This window comes from Schistosoma mansoni, assembly GCF_000237925.1.
Source record: "Schistosoma mansoni, WGS project CABG00000000 data, supercontig 0201, strain Puerto Rico, whole genome shotgun sequence".
Lineage (NCBI taxonomy): Eukaryota > Metazoa > Platyhelminthes > Trematoda > Strigeidida > Schistosomatidae > Schistosoma > Schistosoma mansoni.
In genome coordinates, this window is record NW_017386075.1 from 352,497 (window position 1) to 373,053 (window position 20,557).

The 20,557-nt window shown below is 38.4% G+C and overlaps 1 protein-coding gene and 1 non-coding gene across 2 annotated transcripts in view; one reads left to right on the forward strand and one right to left on the reverse strand.

The window, feature by feature from the left end:
- Nucleotides 1-20,557, forward strand: part of Smp_127640 (hypothetical protein) — a gene marked incomplete at both ends in the record, with an annotated part of 58,844 nt that overhangs the window by 25,910 nt on the left and 12,377 nt on the right. The window contains 7 exons of the mRNA XM_018793565.1: nt 976-1,162; nt 3,913-4,052; nt 6,767-6,937; nt 9,012-9,046; nt 10,787-10,847; nt 16,068-16,149; nt 19,317-19,434. Coding sequence (XP_018647141.1) covers nt 976-1,162; nt 3,913-4,052; nt 6,767-6,937; nt 9,012-9,046; nt 10,787-10,847; nt 16,068-16,149; nt 19,317-19,434 — 794 coding nt within the window. The remainder of the gene's footprint in view (nt 1-975; nt 1,163-3,912; nt 4,053-6,766; nt 6,938-9,011; nt 9,047-10,786; nt 10,848-16,067; nt 16,150-19,316; nt 19,435-20,557) is intronic.
- Nucleotides 11,093-11,159, reverse strand: Smp_tRNA_01520_Pseudo_TTG.1.1. Its single transcript has one exon. It is a non-coding gene (tRNA).

The following is a 20,557-nucleotide window of genomic DNA, read 5'->3' on the forward strand; positions in this document are numbered from 1 at the left end:
TCCTGGATTCCACTGCTAGCCACTATCCATCTTTGCTTATAATGCTTGTGAATTTAGGCTATATCGAGGCAATACGCACAGTATGCACATATGCCAATTAGAGACTGACCAGTTGTAATCCAAAAACATCAATGGGAAGATTCAAACAAACAATACTAAGTAAATCACTACTTTAGGATTCAATAGGTCACTTGTTTAGATTTAAGAATAGATTTTCGATCTTGATCCAGATGACTAAGATGTGCACAAAAGATTCAGATTACTTGTATATCTCACCTTTTATTTTGCGACATTCATTCAGATCATCCTTGCTAGTAAGTAATAGATCCAAATAGACCAATTATTCTTATTTACTATTCGTTTCACAATACATCACTTGTTGACCAATTTGTATTGTATGTTATTAAACTCTCATGCTGGTTCACATGTAGTTCCTAACTGAAATTTCAAATGACTTAGTTCAATGGATCATGGATCGAGTATTATAATCTATTTATCTAGTACTCAGTTTAGTTCTTAATGCTAGAGGTTTGAACGATTCAATTCTTTATCTATTTGAACATAAAAAGCTTTTGGTCCTCATGCTACAAATTTTGTTTCATAGAGAAAGTAAGGAACATCTTCAACCGTAAGACAGTTTTCATCTCGAACTGACAACGACATAATACGAATAATTGGAAATTGTGACATACTGAATATTTGTATCGTCCTACCTTCAGGTACTCCACGGAAATTCTCACTCAAGACCCCCCTCGAGATTAAGTCTGTGGTTATTATAAATATGCCCACCTGATGAGTCCGAAAACGAATAAAAAAACATCCTAAATTACATAGCCAGTCATAAGCAGAAACCACCACGTAGGTACCTCGGCAGTTATTGTCTAAATGTTTCGTACTACTTAAATCATTTATTAGTAGTATAACACAATACGATACTATTGTTTTCACATTATGATTTCTCTACGATTAATCCAGATACATTTCAGATTATTTCGAAACGAGTATATGGTTTCCCGTTTTCACTAACTATTTATGTCGATGGTACACAGGATACACGTGTTAGTGCATGTTGTGAGTATCGGCATAGACAAGGAGCTCGTATTGGTGGAAAACATGGCCATTTTGTCTATTTATCTGTTGAAGGTTCATTTCCATGCTTCAGGTGAGTGAAACATATTTAATCATGTACTTGACGGTGGTTTACAAAAATAATTTGAGAAGTTGTAACGGATTAATTATCTTCTCAGTGTTCTATGAGACAGTCTCCACGAAATCCCTTTTCTTTATTATATAGTGATAAGAAAAGTACCAAACAGTCAGGTCTTAATTCATTGGGAAACGAGTGACCTACAAAACTGATATGCTGTAGTCATTTATTTCATCTAGCCATCTGATTTTCTGTTATTAATTTGTATTAAAACATGTTATTAAGTTGGATTAAATAATGTATTCTTTTGGCTAACGGTCTTATCTTCGATATCACGCTATTCGGAGGGACATAATCAATAATCCGGTTTCATGATCGCCCATCACTTAACTGTGTCTTATCATTATATGCTACCTGTCGATTTTAATTTTGCTCATTCGTCATAACAATCCAACCTTCTAATGTATAAACTTTTCTATTCACACAGTGTAATTTTGTATACAAGACATTGAATTGCCCCCAAATGCCCTGGTACGGCCGACAGTGGAGAGAGTCCGCTCTCCTTCTCAAAATGCTCTCACATGGCCACGCGTATATAACCTCTAACAGAAAAGTCCTAATCACTGCCTTCTCGCACCACAGGTGTTGTTTAAGAGAAAGTGAGAGGACGAAAAACGAATGTCCGGCGCTTTAACCGGGTTGGTGGACACGGCACGTCCACTTAGGGGGTTTGGAAAACCCTGATTCCAAACCAATGGTGCACATGGACTCCAGTATCCTGAGGGAACAAATGGCGTATGAACCAATCGTTGGTCACCAGCTACCATCGGACTTCATCTCCTGACGTTGCTCCACTGCCTTGTGGATCAGACCTTTAGGTCAAAAGCTCCGGTTGTGGTCCCCTGAGAAAACCACCTGCTTCAGTTTTGGCACCTGTGCAGTATCCCAGCCCCCATACAAATCAAATGAGATTTTTGTGGTATATAGATATCTGGTGCCCCATTGTACCAACATTTATGTGTTTAAATAAATAAATAAATAAGACATTGAGTTATACTGTTCAATCTGATTTCAATCAAGAAGTATTCCATAACACAACTTAACAATCGTTTTATGAGAGAAGAGTTCGAAAAACAGGAGCTGTTTTGTTAAACTGAATATAAAGCATTATGGTTGACAAACAGAATGCAATGGTACTATATAGCTGAGTAATAACTGCTCACAAGATCCGATTATCGACCTGAAACCTCGAATAAACTGATACTCGAAACATGACCATTGATCAAAAGAATAGATTCTTTCATCCAAAAAATGACTTACGTATACAGAGATTATTCACAGAAGAAAATATGGTCAGATATCATAAAGTATTGGGAGATATCAGTTTTGGTGTTCACTAGCTTACCAACGAATTGAGACCTGACTATTAGGCATGCCTTTTGTTTAGCGTAATAGAAAGAATGGGAATTTTTAAGGAAGGATTGTTTCGTTTGAAGAAAATCTACACCGCGTGATGACTTTAACCACACAGGAATTGAACTCATATTTGGTCCTAAAAGTGCATACCCTCTAAATTGTTAGATTAAAATACTTATTCTGAAGCTTTCCACTAAGCACATTACTTCTTAGATCTCATAGTCAGAAATTAGTCTTTTACACATTCAACCTTAGTCATTTCGCCATATTACACAAGCTTTGTTAGTTAGTGCTGTAATTTATGGAGAAATCAACCAAACAAAGCTGAACGATTGAATCTATTAACAGTTTTTATAAAAAATTTCAACAAACTACTACTGATTGGTCACTGATTACTGATCTATGTTTTGTTTGTCCAGTCGTTTAGTGTTAATCGAATTCTATCGATCAAGATGGCTACCAGTTCAAGTTACCCGACATTGTGAACCATGTTTTTGACATTAGGTGATTGGAGATAATCTACAGGACACCCATCCTGACCTAAATTTCAGGCTAGTTGGTATTCGTCAGTAAGAAATACCAGAAAATATCTAATTTTTGAAAAAAGGTTAAATGTTGCGCGAATATCTCAATGGTAACTGCTCAGACTGTGAAGCTGATTGATATAGATTCAAACCTCACAAGGAGAATCGATTCCCTCGAAATTACAGGTATGCCTCGATGTCAAGTAAAAAAGGTGCAAAAAATAGACCCAGAGTATCTTGTCTACTACTCCAACAGATTTTTTAAAATCTAAAAACAATTTACTTCTTGTTATGACTTATGGCTCGGCCAAATATCACATGACGAAAACCGCCAATCAGAATATCGATTTCTATGACGTTGTCTCTGTGCTAAACCAATGATGCGTCAAAAAGCATTAGTAGCACTGAGTCAACTCTGAGCACTTATTTGTTCTCTATGAAATAGCTTCTCGCCTCGCCCTGGTTGTTCCGTCTAGAACAGCTCTACTGCTTGAATCACATGTTTCAGACATACTTGGTTTATGTATAAGCAGATCGAACTGCATCACACCATAAAATGCAAAGTAATAATTATACAAGATCAAGCCAAAAGTGGTTATGGGTAGGAGAGGTTGCATCTAATAGATTGAGAATAAATTAGGAATGGTAAGTCATATTGCAATAGCTAATAGGTCAAATGAAAGCTTATGATAAAAGGAATATGAATATGCATATAATCTAGTTCCTTAATACTTATACAATAGGAATGAATATATAATCATAGTATCTATATAATTCCTGGAAGTTACCATTCACTTATTCTTCGTTTGGACGTAACATTTATAGATGTCGAGCACTTAAAAAGTTGAAACAACAACAACAACAAGAGAAAATGAAAAGAAAACAAAAATCCACCACTGATGAAAATGATGGCAAAATACAACATGAAGAAGCGGACGAATATGACGACGGTGATAATTTGAAAGGTAATTGAATGATATTTTCATATTATTTCAGTAAGGATTCGAATTCTATACTGATACATTATTATTGAGATAAACATCATAACTGTCAAACAAGTTTGTAATTTTATATAGTTGAGATCATGAATCAATTGAAACCAAACCACCATGGAAAACTTGGAAGCACTGGACGGCTGTTTCGTCCTATTATGGGACTCATCAGCAGTGTGCATTCACGACACCGTCTCGCGAGATTCAAACCCAGGACCTATCGGTCTCGCGCCTGAGCGCTTAACCACTAGACCACTGAGCCGGCCGGCATCCGATGGTGTTAATGTCTAACTTCAACCAATCCATGAAATTCAGCAACCATTCACCATGGTGGTCTAGCTTCAATTGATTCATGATCTCAACTATATAAAATTACTAAAATCCCCACAAAACCCCCTTCTGGTAGGTTTGTAATTATCTAAACTCAGTATTTCACTGGATAACATGTTAATGTTACAAACTAGTGTTTGCCAGGTTCCTATCTCAATACTGAGCATTAACACTGGGATACAGATATATTTAGCTAACCAGTTTGAAATAGAAATAAACACACATCTAGGATTCTACTATTAGCTAAAAGTTTATATATTCTATAAAAGATATCTTTAATTTCACAGTAGAGATTATATGTCCTGGGTTCGAATCCTGCGGGGCGGGATCGTGGATACGCACTGTTGAGGCGTCCCACAACAGGACGAAACGGCCATCCAGTGCATCCCGGTTTTCAATGGTGGTCTAGCTTCAATTGACTCATACTCTCAACTATATAAAAATTACTAAAATCTCCACAAAAGCCCTTCTTATACTGATATTAATCGTGTGCTTACTAGTGACTAGCTTCAAGATGCATTTATTGGAGTTTTATAGAGGAGCAATGACCAATGAAATCTAATAAACACAGTTAATCTACCTTAGGTAACGGATGAGACTTGTTAAATATCGTGAACTGATTGGAGCTAGACAGTATCATTGTTGGATTCCAGCTCATTGGTATAAAGGTTAAACATTCGTGTGCAAGACTGTAGGTTCTGAGTTTGATTCCCAGATGCGGGTTCATGCATCTTCGCTGTTGAACAATCCCATGCTAGGACCGAACGGTACTCCAGTACATCCAGGTTTTCAGTGGTAGTCTAACTAATGATCCTAATGATCTAAAAATCATCCAATAGGTCATTGTTTTGATCGTTTACTTTAACCAGTTTTAATATCAAAAACATTAGTAGTCATAAATATGAATTCACTTGGTATTGTTTGTTTAAATCTTCCCATTGATGTTGAGGACTGCAATTGATGGCGTTTGAAGTGAAAGGTACTGGGTTCGAGTCCCAGAGTAAACACCAACTCTGAGATGCAGGTATATTCATCTGACGAATCCCAAATAGGACGAAACGCACGTCAACCTGAATTCCACTGCTAGCCACTATCCATTTTTGCTTATAGTTATAAATATGGTCAAAAACTTGAGATATCAGGTTGTATATCACATTGAAATCGACAACTTTAATGTAATTATCCAAATTTGTAATAATAACGTTGGATTCAACTTTATTAGGATTCCCATGATTATCAATTATGAAGTGTCATTTCATTGTTTCATTTTTTTTATTCGATTCTATCAACCAGTCGTTTTAATCAGGTGATATTCATAAAAGCTTACTTTTTTAAATTCGAGGTAAAGACCGGTGTTAGGCAAGGTTGCTTACTCTCACCCCTTCTCTTTCTCCTGGTGATCGACTGGATCACGAAGACGTCAGCATCTGGAGGGAAGCACCGGATACAGTGGACAGCTAGGATGCAGCTGGACGATCTAAACTTCTCAGATGATCTGGCTCTTCTATCACACACGCAACAACAAATGAAGGAGAAAACAACCAGTGAAGCAGTAGCCTCAGCAGCAGTAGGTCTCAATATAAACAAAGGGAAAAGCAAGACTCTCCGATACAATACAGCATTCACCAATCGAATTACGCTTGATGGAGAAGTTTTGGAGGATGTGGAAACCTTTACATATCTGGGCAGCATCATTGATGAACGCGGTGGATCAGATGCAGATGTGATGGTGTGGATCGGCAAAGCGAGAGCAGCATATTTACAACTAAAGAACATATGGAACTCAAAACAATTGTCAACCAACACCAAGGTTAGAATTTACAATACAAATGCCAAGACAGTCCTCCTGTATGGGGTGGAGACGTGGAGAACTACAAAAGCCATTATCCAGAAGATACAAGTGTTTATTAACAGTTGTCTACAAAAAATACTTCGGATCCGTTGGTCAGAAACTATCAGCAACAACCTACTGTGGGAGACAACAAACCAGATTTCAGCGGAGGAAGAAATCAGGAAGAAGCGCTGGAAGTGGATTGGGCACACCTTGAGGAAATCACCTAATTGTGTCACATGACAAGCCCTGACATGGAATCCTGAAGGCCAAAGGAGAAGAGGTAGACCAAAAAACACATTACGTCGAGAAATGGAGATAGACATGAGAAGAATGAACAAAAACTGAATAGAACTAGAAAGGAAGGTTCAGGACAGAGTGACTGGGTTAGAGAATGCTGGTCAGCGACCTATTCTCCATTGGGAGTAACAGGCGTAAGGAAGTAAGTAAGCATATTTTTTTAAAAGTTCAGTAGTACATACTTTCTAACAAAATTTTTAAACCACTGCTTTTTTTAAAATTCAAGTATATGAAGATGATTTCGAAACAGAAGATAAAAAAATTAATGAAGATGGTGATTATAATGAAATAGAAGAAGAAAAATTGGAAGTTGTTCATCCATCAGGAATAAATAAAGTAGATATAATCACATTGAATCGTGAGAATACACTTTTATCAATTCACAATGGTGATTTCGGTAATTATAGTCGGTGTTTATATTTGTTTATCTTCTCATCACCGTATACAGGAGTAGGGTACCTTAAACTATACTGTGTTATTGTACATTTGGACCATATTTTCTAATTAAACTTTCAATTTTTGATCCTTTTAAGGTACTTAGTCTACTTCGTAGTGTTCCTTTATTTAAACAGATAAATATTGATATAAAGGAGCACCAAAATATATATGCGCCACGCAAAGCGGTTATTAATCAACTCGTATGCAGGCTGGGATACTCCCCGAGTGCTCGAACTGAAGCAGGTAGTTTTCTTAGCAGGTCATACCCGATCCTTTGACCTAGAGATCTAATCCACAAGGTAATGAGGTGACGTTAGGAGATGCGGTCCCATGGTACTCTGACGAACAACATAAGGTTCATGCCCCATTTGTTCTTTTGAGATCCTGGAGCCTATGTATAGCATTGGTTTGGAATCAAGGTTTTTCAAGCTCTATAAGTGGATGTTCCGTGCCCACCAACCTGGTTTAGCTACCGGATAATCCCTTTTCTTCCTTTAAATTTCGTATCCAACAACCTCGCCGTGAGAAGGCAGTGAGTAGGATTTTTTGGGTGCGCAACAAAAATATTGTGAAATTACTGATAACCTTTTGCATGTGATTGCTGTTAACCTGCGTAAATTTGTCTTCTAGATGATTCCTAATACCTCGTATATCAATCGCCACGATAACCGTTATTAAGTAAATCCTAATGGTGCATGAATTCAGAACGCAACGCGAAGCACAAACTACCGTAGATTGTTGAGCAGCACCGATCACCAAGCCAAAAACACACCGAGAGAAGTCGAGCGGAAATGCTAATGCGAGCGAGCAGATACAGAGGCTAACTAACAGTCGAATAAAGATTCAAATGAAAAGTCGTGTCACCTGATAAGATATATATTGTCGTTTAATAATTTTTTTTAAAACTTTGGCTAGCTCTATACCCCTACCATTGTTCTGATTATCATCGAATCCAGGGATTGATTCTAAGTCGACAGTTGGAAATTTTGATTGGTCGTAGAAAAATGGGGAAAAATCACAAACTTTCACCAGGCAGTGTTTAATTTAAAACATACAGTTAGAATTGGAATTGTTCAGTCTCTTTTGGCATGTATGCATCCTATGAGTATCGTCTCCATATAGCTATTACGTCACAAGCGGATAAATTCATCTGATGAATCCCAAATAGGACTAAATGCGCGTCTTGGACTCCACTAATAGCCGCCATCCATCTTTGTATATAATTAATGAAATAAAAAGAGTTGCGAAACCAAATTGTCAACTTTTTTCGAGGAACATTTAAAGTATACAAGTTGGAAGGATAACACTGAATTAATTCAGGCATACTGAATGCTGTATTTTGCGATGGTACCTTTTATATTCGCGGGAAAACCGCTATTTTTTATAGGTGAGGACAAAACTTGTTACTTTTTACTATTACTTACTTACGCCTGTTACTCCCGATGGAGCATAGGCCGCTGACCAGCATTCTCCAACCCACTCTGTCCTGGACCTTCTTTTCTAGTTCTATCCAGTTTTGTTCATTCTTCTCATGTCTGTCTCTATTTCTCGACGTAATGTGTTCTTTAGTCTTCCTCTTCTCTTTTGGCCTTCAGGATTCCATGTGAGGGCTTATCTTGTGACGCAATTGGGTGATTTCCTCAAAGTGTGTACTATATAATAGGATAAAGTCTGATATTATTCAACTCAAGGAAGAAAGTATGTTTGTAAATGAGGATCTATTTATGTACCAAACTTAAATTCACAACTAATAGCAACCATTGAGTTCATCACTGATTCAAAAACTATGTCATTGTATATGATTTACTGAACTCGTGACTAATAGGCAAGTATGGATATATTGAATATTGAACTAGACAGTATTTGATACTGTGGTGTATACTACTTATGTCTGTTGACATAAGTAGTATGTAACATGTAACGCATATGCACCTTTTACTCGATCCGAATGATAAGTTGTAATACAATTCTGTGTAAATCGATATATTTCAAAATATTATTAACAGTTCGATGTATTTTTTTTTACTTTACAGATTCAGTTAGTTCTTCGTCGACGATCTCAAAGCATGTAAGTTCTTTAATATTTATGTTGTGACGGGTGGTTTTCAAAATGTGATACTGATACACGGTGTGCTATGCGCTGACCCCCGGCCCCCCCCAACTGACTACTTGATCGAGAACACAAGTGTGAGCGACAAAAAGTGTATTGGACTACCGAATAAAATGCACAAGAACTCGTTCCCATATATATGTACAACTCTGATCCTTAGGAAATTGATCTATTTCTTAGACAAATAAGAGTGAACTCAAATTGGGGTTAAATCCCTAGTTAATTTAAAAAACTGGACAGAACACCTTTCAATTTAAATGAGGAGATAACATGAGAGAACAGATTTAAAAAACCCTCAGATCAAGATATAAAAAAAATACACAAAGATGCTGACTACTAGTTCTCGTAACGGCGAGACTATAATTTATGGACGAGCCAATCAGAAGCGTTTGAGGGATTTCAAGCTCACGGCGCCAATTTCAGTGCCTGATGCTCATGTACGATCGGTTTACAAAGGATTTTAGAGAAGACTTGACAATTAAGCGGCTACAACAATTGAAACTACTAAGAAGTTCCTTTATTTGTGATTGTGGTAATTAAGTGACTTGTAGACCTTGTGCAAACTACCGTGATGTTGTCCTTCGATGTAATGTATGTTGAAGGAAGACGTTTGCTAGAATAGGAACCTTTATCGCTCGATCCAGATTTAGACCAAGGCATATTATAATAATTGCCGCGAACTGTATGATAAAAACGCCAGTAACATTGTCTGCAATAATCACAGATGTTACTGAAGCCTCGGCTGTTCAGTGGTATGAGTGTTGTGGAGACATACCCATAATAAAAATGATAAACTAACACAACTGGAGTACACACAAACAATAATGAAGCTACATAGTCAAGGCTGAGAGGGTTTTTGTGACCTTATCATGGTTCCAGAGACCAACTATTATAGAGCCATATGGATGAGTTCCTCTACCTTATGCATTACGATTTTAAAACCTTTGAACCTTTTCCTAACATAAACAAGCTTTGGCTAACATTTCTCAAGGTCACTTAAGATTCGTTCAAAGGTCGTCCTTAAATTATAGTCTCCCCCTCGTAACTCATGAATGACATGACTTAAGATTTAGCCCAATTCAAAGATTTTAAGAGTTTTTTTGCAAACTTTTATCCTTAAGCCCTGGGTAAAGATACTCGTCACAATTTGATTCGTTAGTTTATCGTTGTGTAGTTAGCTAATTTAAACTGCTATTGATTAGCCAGAAAAGACAGACTTATATTTCACATATAACTGGTTGGTTTCATATCGTAAATGATTTCATCCTAGCGTGTATTTATGTTCATAAATGTTTTGTATATCGACATCTAGTTATCGATTAATGATTAGATACCGACGTCTGTGCTCTTCTTCTAGGTATAACTCATATACCCATGTTTTTCTTTTGATTTATCTTGAAACGACAGTCAATCCCGACGTTCATTTGAACAAATTAATAGTTATCTGAACTCATAAACTCAATAGTGAACTCATTGGGATTTGAAAGTACCAGGTTCAGATCTCAATGTGAATATGAATAATAGGATGATCGCACATCTGCATCTGACGAGTTCCAACTAGAAAATAAACGTGCATCCTTCATCCCACTGATAACCGAATACCGAATATACTAAATATGATTATTTTGTGTTGACTGTTTGTGATACATTACTGACTTCTTCGACTGTCATTCATTCATTCTTTTCTGAATACTTTAGAATTGTCAAGAAGCTTCTCATTTGCCTTCAATAGGACCTGAAAAGATGGATAATTCCAAAGGTATGTTTACTATTGTCGTTTTAATATAGATGAACATGTGTGTGTATGTGTGTGCAGATATCTGATTAGTTTTGTTGACTTAAGTAAATGTAACAAATAATAGTTTATTCATGTCCACACCACAAACATAACTTGTAAATTGTAAGCAAAGATGGATAGTGGCTAGCAGTGGAATCCAGTTTGACGAGCGTTTCGTCCTATTTGGAACTCGTCAGCTGGATGTACCTGCATCTCAGAGTTGATGTTCACTCCGGGACTCGAACCCAGTACCTTTCGCTTCAAACGCCATCACGTTATCCACTCGGCCTCTGAGTTCTGATAGCCACTTGCTTGTGCAATGGGGTGAAGTTAAAATTCATTTAGTATTGTTTGTTTGAATCTTCTCATTTGTGATAATGTCAAGATACTACTTACTATTTTAAAAGTAGTTCAACTCGCATCTTAAAATGTCTTGATTTGGTTATGACAAGATGAGTGGTCTCAGTATAACTGACAATAATCTTAGTATTGTATTATTGAAAATTGTTATCATTGTTAATCAAGATCATACACATGGCCTCTGAAAACCAATATTTGTTGAAGCTAAATTTTAGACCTCTCTGTAGAGAATGATTTCTGTTCTATTAGGGTCAGGTTGCGGCTTCAAACAACAATATAACCATAACAATGTCTTGAACTCAGTGAAATAGCGAACATAGTACGACGTTCATACACAACATGACGAAGACTATCAGCGAATTACTATTGATGAAATAATCTGATAATTCAATTTGAATCTTGACACAATTTCGCTTCAGCCTACAGAGTAACTTCTCTTTATACGAATTAGATTCTTTAGAAGCCTTATGTGTTCATTAAACAGAGTTATTATGTTGCTAAAATTAACCTTTTTTCTAATTCACGACTGTTTAATGAAGTAAATCAACATTTTTCACATTTGCCTTCACATCTTTAAAAAAAACACCCTCTTCTTGTTAATGTAAAGCTCCGTAGTTTGAAACGACACTTATTTGTTCTAAGTTTTCCTTATTCCTAGATGTCTCAATCACTATTTAAATTTAGTCCTTTGTTTTGTGACTATGAGAAAGAGGCTTAAATGTCCTAAGTTCGATCTTTGGCTGAGTCATAGTTGCACATTGCTGATGAGTTCGTTATTAGCTTTAAATAGGTAGTGTACTTTCCTTGAATTTTAGTGCATGATGTAAATTACCATCAAATTAAACAGTTTCCACAAACCTCTCATCCTAAAGACATTGGAATTTTCCATAATTCTAACTTTTTTTTCTAACACATCAATTTCACAGTGGATCTTCTTCTTGTTTTTTTACTGGCATACAAGATTTTTTTGGCAGAACGAGTAGATCATTTTATATGTATGATATCGTTTTCAATAGCTGAATTTATCGATCAGTGTTATTTAACATAGTATACAAACAAATTACTTTCATAGTTGAAGTCATGAGTCAGTTGAAGCTAGACGACCATGGAAAACCTGGAAGCACTGGACGTCCGTTTCATCATATTGTGGGACTCCTCAGCAGTGCACACCCACGATCCCGCCTCGCGAGATCCGAACCCAGAACTTATCAGTCTCCCGCGCGAGAGTTTAACCACTAGACCACTGAGCCGGAATCCGATAGTGTTAATGTCTGACTTCAACCAATCCACGAATTTGAGCAACCGTTCACCAATTGTTTTCAGTGAGTTGACTGACTTCAAGAGATATTTCCTGTAGTTCTAGGGAGAAGCAGTGATTGGTGGAGTTCAACCACATCTGTTGTGAGATATCAACTCACTGAAGACATTGGTGAATGGTTACTCAGTTTCGTGGATTGACTGAATTTAGACATTAACAACATTATATGCCAGCCGGCTCAGTGGTCTAGTGGTTAAGCGCTCGAGTGCGAGACTGATGGGTCATGGGTTTGAATCTCGCGAGGCGGGATCGTGGATGCTCGCTACTGAGGAGTCCCACAATATGACGAAACGGCCGTCCAGTGCTTCCAGGTTTTCCATGGTGGTCTAGCTTCAATTGACTCATGATTTCAACTATATAAAATCGAATAATTTCCAATTGTCAAGCCACAAAATTTCATTTGTTTTTTATATTACTTACTTACTTACGCCTGTTATCCCTCGTCGAGGAGCATAGGCCGCTTACCAGCATTCTCTATCCAACTCTGTCCTGAGCCTTCCTTTCCAGTTCTTTCCAGTTGCTATTCATCCTTTTCATATCTGCTTCTATTTCCCGGCGTAGTGTGTTCTTTGGCCTTCCTCTTTTCCGTTTCCCTTACTGGATTCCAAGCAAGGGATTGCCTCTTGATGCAGTTAGGTGGTTTCCTCAATGTATGTCCTATGCACTTTCAACTTCTTTTCTTAATTTCCTCTTCAACTGGAAAGTAGTTTGTCCTCTCCCATAAAACGCTGTTGCTGATAGTATACGGCCAGTGAATGTTGAGTCTTTTGCGTAGACAACTGTTTATAAATGCTTGTACCTTCTTAACGAAGGATGTAGTAGTTCTCCACCTTCCTGCTCCATACAGTAGGACTGTCTTGACGTTCGTATTGAAGATTCTCACTTTGAAATTAGTCGATAGTTGTTTTGAGTTCCATATGTTCTTCAATTGTAGGAATGCGGTCCTTGCTTTGCCAATCCTCGCCTTTACATCTGCATCCGATCCTCCTTGTTTATCAATGATGCTTCCCAGGTACGTGAATGATTCTACATCTTCCAGAATTTCGTCATCAAGTGTGGCTGGGTTGGCGTTCTCCATGTTGTATTTGAGAATCTTGCTTTTTCCTTTGTATATGTTGAGGCCTATTGGTGTAGGGGCTGCTGCTACATTAGTTGTCTTCATCTGTATTTGTTTGTGTGTATGAGAGAGGAGGGCTAGGTCATATGCGAAGTCCAAATCATCTAATTGATTCTGAGAAGTCCATTGTATTCCGTGCTTACCCTCAGATGTCGAAGTCTTCATAATCCAGTCAATCACCAGAAGAAATAAGGGGGAGAGTAGACAACCATGTCTGACTCCGGTCCTTACTGAAAAGTCAGCTGTCCTCCATGCACCACTTTGCACTGTAGTCCATCGTATAAGTTTTGGATAATGCTGACAATCTTTTCAGGAACTCCATAGTGTCGAAGAAGTTTCCATAATGTTCTCCTGTTCACGCTGTCAAACGCCTTCTCACAGTCAATGAAGTTGACGTATAGTGATGAATTCCACTCAACTGATTGTTCAACGATGATCCGTAGTGTCGCAATCTGGTCTGTGCACGACCTATCCTTACGGAATCCAGCCTGTTGATCCCTAAGTTCGGCGTCTACTACGTCTTTCATCCTGTTCAGCGGCATTCTGTTGAAAACTTTTCCTGGTACTGATAACAAACTGATGCCTCTGTAGTTTTCACATTTGCTCAGATCTCCTTTCTTTGGTATCTCGATGAGGTATCCTTCTTCCCAGTCCGTTGGCACTTGTTTCTCCTCCCAAATCTTCTTGAATAGAAGGTGAAGCATGTTTTCAGTTATTTCAATGTCTGACTTCAGTGCTTCAGCTGGTATATTGTCAGGTCCTGCCGCCTTCCCACCTTTGATTTGTCTGATGGCCATCTTGACTTCTTCGATCGTTGGTGGAGTGACATCTATTGGAAGGTCAGTGTGTGCTGCTTCGATGTTCGGTGGGTTCAATGGGGCTGGTCTATTCAGCAGTTCCTCGAAGTATTCTGCCCATCTTTTCCTTTGTTCTTGAATCTCTGTGATTGTCTTTCCTTCTTTGCCCTTGACTGGTCTCTCTGGTTTGCTATATCTCCCTGCTAGTTTCTTCGTTGTATCATATAGTTGGCTCATATTTCCTTCTCTTGCAGCTTTTCCCGCCGTCGTTGCTAGTTCTCCCATGTATTTCTGCTTGTCGGCCTTAATGCTTTTCTTCACTTCCCTGTTTGCTTCTGCGTAGTCTGCTTGTGCTTTGACTTTCTCTGCTCGTGTTCGGCTGTTGTTAATTGCTAGTTTCTTGTTCTTCCTTTCTTGAATTTTGTCCAGGGTTCCCATAGAGATTCATTCCTTGTGATGATGCTTCTTAGGACCAAGGACCTGCTGACACGTTGGAGTTAGTGCTTCTTTGATCCCTTTCCAGTTGTCCTCCAAAGTAGTTTCTTGTTCATTCAGTAGATCCTGTAGAGCTTGGAACCTGTTGTTGAGAGTTATCTTGAATTCATGGAGCTTGTCAGTATCTCGAAGGAAGGCTGTATTGAACCTTTGTAGTGCTGTTTGTCCAGTATTTCTTTAGCTTCAGTTTCATCTTGGCCACAACCAGGTGGTGATCTGAAGCTATGTCAGCTCCTCTCCGGATTCTCACATCTTCCATTGATCTTCGATCTTCGGAATTTTTTGTTGATACAGATGTGATCTATCTGGTTCTCTGTGGTTTGGTCCGGTGAGGTCCATGTAGCTTTGTGTATGCGCTTGTGTGGGAATATTGTGCCGCTCCTGAGTGTGTGGAGCATTTTCCCCTTCGTGACCTGAGTACAGCAGCATCTCTCCTGTACCTAGCCTTTGTTGTCCAGTTTGTGTCCAATGGGTTTCGCTGATTCCGAGTACTGCCAAGTTGTATCTCCTCATTTCCATTGCTATTTGGCTGGTCTTTCCTGTCTCCCACATTGTCCGGACGTTCCATGTACCTATAAAGAGTGTTGCTCTGGTTGTTAGAAGGTGCATCGGTCTCGTGACTTCCGAAGAATTTCGGCTTTCATCATGAGACGTCATAATTATTCCTTCAAGTCCCAGGGCAGATTTTAAATGGTTTGGATTATTTTTTCTGGTTAGCGTTTTTTTTAGCGAGTTAGCTTTTCTACGGGATGGGGTCGCTAACCCCATGCTCAACCCTCCTCCTTTATCCGGGCTTGGGACCGGCAGTAACTCTAGAAGAGCTACAGGCGGAGTTTGTTTTTTATATACTACTTATTTATCACTTTATTTCGTTTTTGTGAATTTTTTTTCCCTCGCATATTTATTAGAAATTGATTATGATGAAATCAATTTAATTGAATATTTCAAAGCTGCTTTACATTCACTTGTCTTAAATGAAAATAATATTAACGGTTGTTTACGATGTATAATTTGGTTAAGTATTTCACTTAAACAATGTGCGATCATGAAATATGTCGACGATGATAATGAAGATGATGATGAAGATCGTGATACATTGGAATTAACCAAGAAAGATCAATTTTGTGAAGCAATTATTAGACAACAGGATGAGGAATTAATGCGCCTTGTTTTACCAAAACCAAATACTAGTGATAAGTAGGTTACTTTTCTTGTATATATAATCGAATTAATGATTTGATGATGACTTCCACATATAAACTCAGTGGTTTAAAGGTTAAGTACTCACTACAAGACCAGAATGTTCTAGATTTAACCTATTCTGTCGATGCGTACCGCTAACGAATTTCCTGGCTTTCAATAGTTATCTAACCAAGATTAGTCAGTCAGTCAAAACGTAGAACTTCTTACATACGTACGTACATCAGTTCGAGTTGCAATACCACATTAACACAGAGATGAAGTTGTCGATTCAAATACCATAGTGGTAGAAGTAGTAAGAGTATAAGTATTATGTGAAAGATTCGGGTTTGAAGATGTTATTGAAGGAGTATAATCCAATGAAATAAATTTTGAGAGAAAAAAAAGAAAGGGACATGAAGAATTCAGAAGATTAGAATTTGGGAGAACACAAAGAGTGGATGCACTTTCGTCATTGCAAACGATTTTTACCCATGTCATTCAAGGTCTCTAACCATCGATTGCTATCACCTCGCGAATCCCAACCAGGTAGTCTACAACTATCAACATGACCCAGTCCACTTGTAAGTGACTTCATGGATTTGTGCCGTGTTTTAGTCTGTCCGCCCCTAGCTTTCTTCCAACCTACTCCTACACCATAAAACATTGCACGTCGGGACAGTCGGTGGTTGAGCATACGTAACACGTGTCCCAGCCATTTCAACTGATGAAGTTTCACTACTTCATCAGTCGATTTGCCATCCTTACCTAGTACCCGTTTCCTAACAACTGCATTAGTTACCCGGTGGTCCCAGGATACACGAGCAATGCTTCGAAGACATCTATGATCGAATACTAGCAGCCTACGAATATCCTCTACTCTTACCGGCCATGTTTCACTGCCATAAATTAGGACGGAACGGACTGCTGCACAGTAAACCCGTCCTTTTGTTGCTAGACGAATATCTCGCCACAATATAAATTATACAATTCAACTATCCCTATGATTCCCAATATAAAGTAAAGTTTTAATGAATTAGATTTTAAGTGATCTATAAAATTGATTTCCTCTAATCCCCTGTGACATTGAATCACATTTTAAGAAGTAGTTTATATAACTCAAGAAATGGATCATATCTGTTGATTTTAACTGTTTAATCCCATGATATTAAAAGATCTGGCTTATCAATTCAGCAATTAATCAATGGTTAATACCACCCAATATAGTTTATTCATATCTGACGATTGATCATGGAAATAAATCTTACGTAACTCAATGTAATCAGATATAGTTTTAATATATTTTTAGTGTTTCATTAATTCTTAATTATTTATTTAAACACATAAATATTGGTACAAGGAAGCACCAGATACATATGCGCCATACAAATCTCATTTGATTTGTGTGAGGGCTGTGATACTACCCGGGTGACCAAACCGAAGCAGGTGGTTTTCTTAGGGGGCCACACCCCGGAGCCTTTGACCTAAAGATCTGATCCAAAAGACAGTGGAGCATCGTAAGGAGATGCAGTCCCATGGTAGTCGGTGACCAACGATTGATTCATACAGGTTTTGTTCCCTCAGGATACTGGAGTTAGCTCATGTTCACCATTGGTTTGGAATGAGGGTTTTCCAACGCCCCTAGGTGGACTTTCTGTGTCCACCAACCCGGTTAAAGCGTCGGACATTCGCTTTTCGTCTTTTCAATTTCGTAAACAACAATAATGCCACGAGAAGGCAGTGAGTAGGACTTCTCTGGCAGTGGTTGTATACGCGTGGCCATGTGAGAGCATTTGGAGAGGAAGAGCGGACTCTCCCCACTCTCGGCCGTACCGGGGCATTAATTATTAACTTCTATACGACGTATAGATTACAATTTCCTGTAATGAATACCAGTTTCTCACAACTAGGGGAAGTAGTAAATAGAAAACGTAGTATAAACATATCACTATACATTATTGGTTTATTTATTGGCTATTTAAATAAATATGGAACATATTGTTTAACAGTATGGTGGCTCATTAATTTAATGGCCCACTTTGATCTGACACTAATTTGTATGTATAAATCAATATGCTATTGTAATGAACGAAACTTGAATGAGGACAACCAGTCTATTAATTCATACAAAATTACAGAATATCTTCGTAAAATATAAGAACCATACATTAAATGCCTGTTGGCATAAGTAGTATACACCACACTTGTCCCCCTTCAAACAGTCGCTCTCGCAGTGGTTCTGCTCTTTGTACTACTTCCCCCTTGCCACAATCTGCGGCATGATCCCCGTCAAAATGTGGAGTATAAGGTGCTCTGACCTTCGCAGCATTATTGACCTGCCGAGCCACCTATATCCGATGTCCATCCAGAAGCCGTATGTCTCACTGCCTCCGTTCGTCGACAACAACCGCCACAACCAACGCCAACTCACCCAACAACTCTCTACTTGACGTCACCAACCTTCAACAGACCGCCCTAGCTAGCACCTCCTCCCAGGCCCCACAACGCCGTCTGAAGAGCTCATCCTCTCAGCCCCCTGGTTGGCGAGGATATCATGTGTGATGAACGAGAAATCAGGGGGGGGGGTAAACCAATTCTAATATTTCATACGAAATTGAAGAATATCTTCGTAAAGTATGAGAACTATACATTAAATGTCTGTCAACATTAGTAGCATACACCACATTGTGACTATAAATCTCCTATCTAATTCCGTATACCACACCCAGGCTTACCTCGCTTGCTCGATGGCAATGATAAGAAGCCAAATACAAATTGAGTAGGATGGGTTTATTTCAGGCACTCGTCTATTCAGGCAGACATAAAACTAAGGGTCGGGAAAGCAAAGCGGAAATGGTAAATGTGTTGACTCAATTTGAAAAAAAGATTCACTGTTTATAACCAGGTGAAAATAAACTACAGGCATGTGATGAATGGGGTAAACGATACATACATGCTTCGACAACAGCAGTCAAGCTTGTAAGAGAATAATTGACAAGCTCAAAATATATGTTTGGATAACGACTTAGGAAGAATAAATTAACTGGTTTATCCAATAGCCAGAAAAACCCATTTAGGCGTGATACGGTACTAGACACTACAACATTATTTGGTCTCCTATACATATATATATTCAACAGTTTGATTTTTGTAATCCGCCAATTATTCTATTTTTTTGATGCTAGATTGAAACTGCGCTGGCCACTGAACGATTTGAAGATTACAGATAAAATTAAATATGTTGATTTTTGCAATTTGTCGAATGTTTTAACTATGCCACTATCTGATGTTGAAAAACTTGAGGTAAGCCAGTTTCTCACTAATATATATATATAGTAGTTAGTACAAATGCCCTAGTACCGCTGAGTCTGGAGAGAGCCCATTGTACCTCTTGAAATGCTCTCATATGACCGCGCGTATATAGCTACTCACAGGAATGTCCTATTCACCTTCGTTTCGCTGCCGGAATGTTTACAAAATCGAGAGTGTGAAAAGTGAATTTCCAACTCGAGTCGAGTTGATGGGCACGGATGATCCATCTAGACGAGTTGGGAATCCCTGATTTCAAACCACTTTTGCTCGAGGGTTCCAGGATCCCAAAGGTACGAATCGCGTATAAACCTATTATTATTCACCGGCTCCCATTGGATCGCATCTTCTAACGTTACTTCACTGTTTAGTGGTTTAGATCTCTAGATCAAAGTCTCGGAGTATGGCTTACTAGGAAAACTAACTGCTTCTGTTTTGGCACCCGGGCAGTATCCCATAAGCCATCACACAAATTTTGTGTGCCATATATATATTAATGAATCGGTTACAACTAGACCACCATGGAAAACCTGGAAACACTGGACGGCCGTTTCATCCTAGTATAGGAGTTAGACAATAACACCACTGGATGCTGGCTCAGTGGTCTAGAGGTTAAACACTCACCCGCGAGACCGAAGGTCCTGGGTTCGGGTACTGCGTGTGGTGTCATGGGTGCGCACTTCTGAAGAGTCCCATGCTAGGACGAAACAGCCTTCCAGTACTTCCAGGTTTTTCATGGTGGTCTAGCTTCAATTAACTCACGCTTTCAACTATGTTAAATTATTGTCAATAGTTTTTTGTGTGGTTGGTAATGCGAAGGAAAATGACATGAAAGTGTGTAAACCTTACTAACATCATTCGGTTATCATCAATTCGATTAGTTACATTATTCTGGTATGTGAAACTTTTGATCAGTTCACTTCATGTCCATCTTTCATGAAACCTGAGCATAAACAACTAGCTTTTTAATGGATTGCTGAAATGTTTCCCCTTTCGTGACAAACTGTGACCTCTGTAGAGTTAACTGAGTAGTCAAGAATGAGATGACAGTTATTATTGATAATACTGGATGAGGATTGAGCTATGTTGTTGATTGGGTGAGGTTAGAAATATACAT